General features: G+C 35.4%; 1 protein-coding gene across 6 annotated transcripts in view; it reads left to right on the top strand.

Moving 5' to 3' along the window:
- The first annotated feature begins 212 nt into the window (after window positions 1-212).
- The window catches only part of pbx3b (pre-B-cell leukemia homeobox 3b), a 266,799-nt gene continuing 258,367 nt past the window's right edge, over window positions 213-8,644 (top strand). For 5 of the 6 annotated variants that reach the window (XM_068012457.1, XM_068012462.1, XM_068012459.1 and 2 more), the window contains exons 1-2: window positions 213-528; window positions 680-753. In XM_068012457.1, coding sequence (XP_067868558.1) covers window positions 329-528; window positions 680-753 — 274 coding nt within the window. In that variant the 5' untranslated portion in view covers window positions 213-328. Of the gene's footprint in view, window positions 529-679; window positions 754-8,644 lie in introns of those variants that run through there. The other variant, XM_068012461.1, reaches the window with a different exon arrangement.

The following is an 8,644-nucleotide window of genomic DNA, read 5'->3' as shown; positions in this document are numbered from 1 at the left end:
TTATTATTTCCCTTCTGTCTTTTGAAGAGGCAGCTACTTTTACTTGATCTTGTTTCTATAGATTTTTTAATGATCTTGGATTTGCTTCTTTTTAATTATTTTTCACTCCTCCACACGCAACGTTGCGGATCTTGTAGTTTTTTTTTATATATATTGTTTTTGTAAAAAAAATTGTTGTAAAAGGGGGGCGAGGGGGGGGGGGGGGGGGGGAATCATAGACAAGTTTGAAAAAGGAATTGGAAGCACCCAAAGCAACTGTCCCTGTCTTCTTCGGCTCCAGTGATAGCTGTGCTAGTTTTATTTCTTCTGTGTACTGCTGCGGCAGAGTATGGACGATCAATCCAGGATGATGCAGACTCATCCCGGTGTAAGCTTGGCTGGACACTCGGTACAGGGGGGCATGGGTTTGCCTCCACATGTGCAAGGACATGAAGGTGCAGACGGCGACGGAAGAAAGCAAGACATCGGGGATATCCTTCATCAGATCATGACCATCACTGACCAGAGCCTGGACGAAGCACAAGCAAAGTTGGTTGCCTGCAAAAACAATTTTTCCCCCTTTTCTTTTTTTTGTTTCGCCTATGTCTGATTTGATGTCTTTAGCGCTCAAATTCGCCGCCATATTTTTGACTTTGAGTGCTATAAATCTTGTTAATTACTTATTATTTTTATATTTCAGGAAACACGCATTAAATTGCCACAGAATGAAGCCGGCCTTGTTTAGCGTCCTCTGCGAAATAAAGGAGAAAACAGGTACAGCTCCGATTAATTTTAACACACAAATCGCTACACTGTTATACTTCTGCTAGCTGAACTCCAGCGACATGTGCACCGCCATCTTGATTTCTATTTCTCCTATTTCATTTTGTTCACTGTAATAATGCCTCACTAAATTTAACAATTCATAACCGTGATGCTAAATGAAATGTACATTAAAATGCTCGTATATCATCCATAACATAATCGCCTTTGGCATCTATAATAGAGCCGCCTTTGGCGCACTTTGCTGTATGCGGAGTAGAAAAGTAGCAGCGTGTGTAAGATTTTACATTACAAACTAAACTATGGTTGGACTTTTCATTAGAAAAATGACAATCGTATCGATATCGGGGGCAGAATGGTAGTTGTAACGTTGAAAGACGAATGTGTTACGTTTTGTTTTTTGCAGTAATTTGAAGCGGTTGCATTCGGTAGGAGATACTGGTGACAGTCTTATTCAGAGTTCAGTGTTTTTGGGAAATGCAATATTGTAAAAATGCAACAAAATTCATAGAAGCAGTCTTTTACAGAGTAGGTTGTTATGCTTCAGTGTATATTAATTATAAGAAAATGTATTTGGATTGCACATTGGTAGACTGGACTGTGCTGCTTTTACCCTGAAAGCAGCTAATTTTCCTTGCGTTTGTGTACAGGCTATTAGATTACCTGCAATAGATTTTCAACGGGATATAAACAATATCTCAACTCGCTTATAGTGAAGATAATATTTAACCCACTACAGCTTTTAGTTTCTTACTGTGCATATCAGGTACAATAAAATGCTTTAAATCTTCGCGTCTTAACTTTGAAAACGTTTAAATATCCTCCAACTCTTGAAAGTTTTTTTATTTATGATACGCCCTAGTATCCGGTTTAGTCCGAAATCATTATGCAAAGTGATGTTGGAAAGGGAATAAGATGTCAGAGAAGCGGTAATTCCACTTAGATGGTTTGATTAGGATTCGTGAATCTTTATTTCCTTTTGAGTGACCAGACGGTAACGTTTCTATGACATTTGCGCTGCTTGAAACAGGTTATTGTCGAGGCGTTGTTTGGGGTTTAACCGGAAGGTTTAGCTCGCACAACAAAGAAAAACGTAAAGTAAAAGACCAGAGCAGTATAGACGGAAAAGAGTCTTCGAAGTTTGTGTCTCTCTTAGATGAACACGTTTCTTACAGTGTTTTACATAGCAAGAAGATCACTGCGGAGATTCGGACTGATTCTATTTTGATGGAATTTTCTCTTGTATATTTCTTTCACCAGCCTTGATTTAAATTGATGTCGTAGATAGCACTGGGTAAATCTAGAAAAGTTATAATTCAGAACTTTGCAAATGATCAGAATGGTAGATAGACACAAGTATAGTATTCACTTTGCGTGAAATTGGAAATAACGGTAGAACCGATTAGGGTGCACGTTTAAACTGTCCAGCTAAATATATCTATTTTCCATCAATCACAGCTTTAGAACAATTCTGAAGGGAACCTTTGGCGTTACATTTTGGAAAAGAAAGTAGGTTTTGTCGTGATGTTTTATTGTTGGAGGTTCAGTATTTGGCGGGATTTGGATGATAACAAATCTGAGATGATGACAAATATTTCCACACGTGTGGTGTTCTTTCCCGAGTGATGACATTTCTGACGCGATTATAAAAAACGATTTTACTCTGGAAGCTTCTTTATCAGTTTTGCTTGGGGTTGACTTTATAAAGAAAGCACAGCTACATGAAATGTGGAGATACTTTTCCAATAACCCGCGAAGAAAGTTGGTCGGAAAGCGAAAATGTCCTGCTGAAAAAAAACGTCCTTTAAGTTACAAGTAAAGCAGAAATCATTTAATAAATTGCTAAAATAAATGTATTACATAAATAACAGATACATCTCTTCCGAATGTTTGTAATTCTTAAAATATTAAATAAAGCTCGGGTACAAATACTGCGAGAACAGATGGCATTGTTGCAAGAAATTCATCAGACCATCGGGCAGATAAAACAGTCTTTTAAAAGTTTTGTAAACTAACAATTTATTTAGGCATTGGAATGAGTTTTTTTCATTTTTCTTAACGTTGCCATTGACTTGGTAATGAAGGAAATGATTATACTTCTGTTGTGTGTGTGTATAAGGTTAGAATGTTACGTCTGCACAAATACATATATTGTTATGGAAGTGGTATATCATCGTGATATACAATGCAACAGCTGCAGCTGCATGATATGCTTTGTTTATTTTGTAAATATCCACTCGCTCATTGTTGGGGTTATAAATTCATTGACTGATTTTGAAACATAAGATTTTTTACTTGTGGGACGGGATTGCACTAACTTATATCTTTGTAGATTTTAATAAGGCATCTTGTGTACGTAGAAAGTCTAATCAAAAACGAGGATATCTGATTTTACTAGACTTAAAAAGTCAAGCAGATTGTATGCATTCCTTCACTTTACCACAAGGTAGCAGGCTTTTTCATAAAGGCAGTAATCCCCCCACTCCTCTTGAAGGTCTTTTATATTCTTCATGGATCACATTTTTATCAGTTACCAGTTTGAACAACTGATAAAAAAAAACTATGGAAATCTGTGTTCTCTTGCAACAGAAATAAATTGTTTAATGGAAGTATTTCAGACTGGCTTTTTATGGCAGTGGTTAGTATTTTTAATGTATCAGTATGTGCTGTATTTAAAACTCGGGTTGTTTTAAATGAAGGATGTTATTAGACACGCCTTCCCAAAACACTTTATCTGCTTTCTTCAGTAATGGACAAAAACAGATTTTTTTTGGAATGCACTAAAAGTTTAGATTCGTACAAGATGTCAGCAGGGTGCAGTTTGATGAGTCTTTCCTGCTGCTTCCATGACGGGAAAATTTCTTTCTTGTGCAGACATAAACCTCTGTTTAATTGACAGGTTTGATTATTGTAGAATTTCTTTTGGTATCACCATACCCCATCAGATCATGTTATCCCTCATTACCATACTTGTACCCTGTACTGGCCTTGATAACAATGAACTTGTATTTCACAGAAGCAGTTTACGGGTATGTTGGGCTCCATCAGTGTCAACACCACCAATACAGAAAGATTAGTGTCTTTGAAATTAGATTGTAGTATTCATGCAACATTGTACTTCTAATGGTCCCTATAGAATTTGTTGAAATGTTCTTTAGGAAACTAGAAATGTGAGTAATAGCAGTTTGGCATATTCCTTACTTAATGTTTTCTTTAAAATGAAAACATTGTGAAGGTTTCCCTTGTTGTGATTCTTTGAGTGATGCATTTTTAGTACTTTTTTACTATGAGTATATCAAAGCAATTTAGGCCATAAGTAAATCTATAGCTTTGTAGTTTTGTCATCTTTATTCCTTTATATAGAATATAAAAGTAGAACGATGTGTTGGATTTTGTTTTTGTTAATCTGAAAGTCAGGTTTCTTTTAATCCACAACATTTAAAAGTATCTTTAATATTAAGCAGGCTTAAAGTTAACTTTTGTGCTTTTGCTCCATATTGTTATGTTCTTGGATCATAAAATAGGCCAGTCCTTTTTTTCAATGTGAAATGGTGTGAGCTACTTTATCCAGCTATAATCTAGGTAGCTTGTCTGTTAAAGGTAAAACTACGGGATAACTTGCACTGAAAAAAATATATGGACAGGTGTCAAATAAACTTTTAAGATAGACTGCCAACTTGACTGAAAAAAAGTAAATGACATTCATTTGCTGAAGCTGCCTAATGGTGTACTAGATAGTTCATCAGATTTGTAGCCATTGTGAGGCTTATAAGCGGAACAGACTTGAGGAAGATCATAAAACTTAATGAACTCCTAGGCTGCAGGAGGTGTCCGCAGGGGGAGTAAAAGGGCTGCTTGGCTGGTTGTTGAATTCTTTATGCCTTAAGAGAGAAGAAAATGATCACTGTTGTCTTTAAACCTTGTTCTCCCATGTTATTTTGTGACTTTTTGTTAGTTTCTTGTATTCTATGGTAACATGTAAGCTTCAACATGATTACATAGATTTGTGTCTTCATCCTATATTTTACATTGATAAAATAAGACCTGGTGTTCAATACAAATATAGTAATGTTAGGAAATAATTCTTTCCTTGGTGTGTATTTTAGCTCTTGACGAGGCGGATGCTGTTTTACGTTATAATTGCTATATAATGTGGATAAATGAGCCTGCCTTCTAGATTGAACTTTTAATATTTTTTTCCAGAGGATTTTTGATGTTGGGTCTTTTGTATAGGTTGGTTTAATCTATCATTTCTTAAAATTTTGATTGACTGTACAAGTTAATGAAAAAGGAAAACAGAACCTGTAACATTAAAATAATGATTTAAAGATTTATGTCATTACAGATTAAATTGATTATTCTGAGGAACCAACAGATAGTTCAATAACACTAGTAATGAAAAACACTCTTCATTGTTATATAATCTCTCTCATTTCCTTGACACAGTCAACACTGATTTGCAAGAATAACTTAGCTCTCCAAGTTCTGTATTAGATTGTTAGAATTAATATTTTCAAATGCAATGGGATCCTGCTGTTTTTCAATATGGCACTCAGGGCATACTCTGGTGTTTCTTATAACCAGACGTGTTTGTATTAGGGCAGTAAGTACAAACTCAGGAATAATTGGCACTTGGTAAAGAGTATTAGAATATTAGAAACTTACTATAATCTAAATTCATATCTACAGATGCCAGGCATTGACTCATTTTTTGTCGAGAGCTGCAGAACTATAATAGTTTCTATGGGACTTGAGGCAGATATTTTTTGGTAAACTTTTAGAAAAAGCTCTAAAGGCCATGTTAACATTGTCTGATATGCAGACAATTTGTAGATGGACTACTCTTCCTGATCTAGCTGAGTCTTTTACTAAGCAACCAATTTTACGTTTCTATTATTTGAGAGATTTATTTGGGTTACCGTCCCATTTGATGCTGTGAATTTACACTATGAGAAGAATGCTGTGTTTGTTTTCACAGAAATCTACTTTTATGCCATGGTCTTACCAAGATGATCAACATAGTTGAAATAACACATCTCTGCCAAAGCCTACTTTCACGCATTAGATGCTGACCTCTTGTCATGCTGGCTGTAGTTCAATAAACCATTCATGTCTTTTAAGTATGAATTTGGTAAATAATTTATGTCAATATTTAATATAAATTTTTAGCTTCTGTCTGTGCTCACTTTTATTGCTTTACCAAGCTTGCTTGTTCATTCAAGCTAGCTGATGGATTAATCTACTTTTCTCTGCGTTGTGGTCACTTGTTTGGAATAGATGAAATTGTTTTATTGAGGGTGACTTGTCATCTTTACAACACAAGTTAACTTCTTGCCATGTAAGAACTGAGAGATTTAAGGTTGCAAAGAAGTCTACATTTTGCACCTATCAATTTGTTGTTGTTGAAATGGTTAGCGAAGACCACTGGCAAATCAGTAAATAGTTTGATGACAACATATACTGCAAGACTGAATATAATGATTGATAAATGTAAATTTTTTCTGGATTTACAAAATAACTTCCAGAATTGTACTGCAGATGTTAAATAAAATTGACCATAGGGAAAATCAGCTTTTGTACCTACCTGGTTCATGGTGGGCGTCACAATTTGAAATGATTAAGTAAATTGGAAACACAGTGTCGAACAGATAAATGCTTCTCTTTTTTTCCTCCTTTTGAATTCAGGAAATGCCTGTTGTACTTGTAATTTTGTTAGGATATCTGGATTGCATTAAATATAACCAAAAAGGTTTTAATGTTCTCAGAATATTTAGTGTCTTATCTATTGGATACATTCAAGAATCATTTTGTTTGGTCATCTAAATAATTTAGCCAGTCCCATCAAATTTGTTCATGGAAATATCTCCTTGTTTGACAGTCATTTTAGTAATTTAGGTTGGGATTGTGTTTAAGTTTAGGGTGTGAGAATCTTTGAATACAATGATACGTAATTGTTAAACGGTTGATTGAAGATGCTGAAATTTAAATAGTTCCTGATATTGCAATGCCAATGAATCAGTTTGCAATGGAGTAATTGCTTACTGTTTAGTTAATTGACAAGTCATTGAGCCATTCTGTGTGGATGTGTTAAAGTACTTGGTGCCAACAGTTTTTGTATTTAGTCATTGAGTCATTTACAGCACAGAAGGAGGCCATTCAGCCCATTGTGTCCATGCCAGCTCTCCACGGAGCTATGCAGTCAGTCCCATTTCCCGGCTTGATCCCCTAGCCATGTAAGTCTATTTTTCTCAAGTGGCCCTCCAACTTAAAAGTCATTGATTGTCTCCGCTTCCACCGCCCTTGTGGGCAGCAAGTTCCAGGTCATTGCCACCCGCTGCATTAAAAAAGTTCTTGGATGTTTTCTATTTGGTGAGAATATGAAGTTGCATGTTTTCCTTGTTCCCATGTAATGTTCCATTTGCATTATATTCCATCTAGTCTGTATATTGAGTGTGATATTTTTAAAACAGGCTATTACTTTATTATTTTGACTGTCTGTTGCAAAAGTGAATTTGTGGATGATTCTCTCAATTATTTAAGTGTGATCTGAAATAAATGTTCAGAACTTCTTTATGCTTTCACTACTGGTCAGTAATGTTGTTGATCTGAAAATAATGTGATATTTGCAGACTGGGTTCCCATGTAAAGAAGAATAAATGCAGAAGCCTGTACTTCTGCAGAGGAAAAAAAGACAACCAAGAATTCAGAAGATCAAGAAAATCTGATTGTTTTGTTCATCTTTTGCTATTAGTGAAAAGCATTTGGCATTGAATATGGTAGATATACTTAATCTGGTCACTCTGATCCTCTTCTATAGAGCACACTAAATGTTGTGTTTAGGGCTGTATCAGGATTCAATGTTCTGTTTATTTAACACACATTCAAAGCTCATATGTCAAGTCTGACGCATCATTACTGTTTTAATCTATGTTCTATTGGCCTTGATCATGCTCCTCTAGATAAATATTGCTATCTCAGACTCGGGACATCAAAAGCTTTGGTATTCAAAATGTTCAAAGCTTTGAAATCACCAATAATAGTTTTGTTGCAGCCCTAATTGCCCCAACAAAACAAACATTGGAATGTATTTTAGGTCTTTTGCTGTTGGTCTGGCAATTAGCATATGGATTGGCTGAGAAATGAAGTCCAAATGAGCTGGGGTTCATTCCACGTGATGTTAACACATTGCTGTGCAAGACGTTCAATCTTCATGCAGCCAAGAAGATGTACCATTTTTATGATGAATGAATGCATCCAGAAATGTGATTAATTGTTCCAGTAATCAACAGAATGTTTGATTTGCCAAACTAATCGATTGGCACAATTCTAGCTGCCATGTAATCTTTTATAATATGGTTATGTGGTCTTTATATTTTTAAAGTAACATGTTTACATGTCAATATTACTTTGTTTTTCTATTTATATTCCTGATTTGGTTTGCAAATATTTTTAATCAAAGCTGAAGTAGGCTGTGCGTCTAAATAAAATTTGAGTCTTTCTGTTTTGTTCAGATCAGTGTCCTGGATACTTGTTTAATGAAAGTGTTTGGATTGAGTAAACAGAATGAATGATTTTGCAATGCAAAGTGAGTGTTGGGTTTTTAGGACTTCTTGGCTCGCTGCTAACTGCCATTGTGAGCCTAGAGCAGCTTTTCCCATTGCTAATGCCCTAGAAGTATTAATTCACTTTGATATGCTAATTAGAGGGCATTATGCAAGAAATGAGATTAAGTGGCAGCATGAAGCCATTTGCCTGTCAGTAAATTGAGCGGTTTAGCATCAGGAGAAGCTTTGTTTTTCAGTTTCCTTTGGCTTTGCATTTAAATAAAATTGATGGAAGGCTTGGAGAAGATGTAAGAACACTGGCCTCTTCCTTCTGCCTT

Source organism: Heterodontus francisci, chromosome 32 (assembly GCF_036365525.1).
Source record: "Heterodontus francisci isolate sHetFra1 chromosome 32, sHetFra1.hap1, whole genome shotgun sequence".
In the NCBI taxonomy this organism is placed as follows: domain Eukaryota; kingdom Metazoa; phylum Chordata; class Chondrichthyes; order Heterodontiformes; family Heterodontidae; genus Heterodontus; species Heterodontus francisci.
The sequence above is the reverse complement of the archived record's forward strand: the minus strand, read 5'-3'. Positions and strand labels throughout refer to the sequence as shown.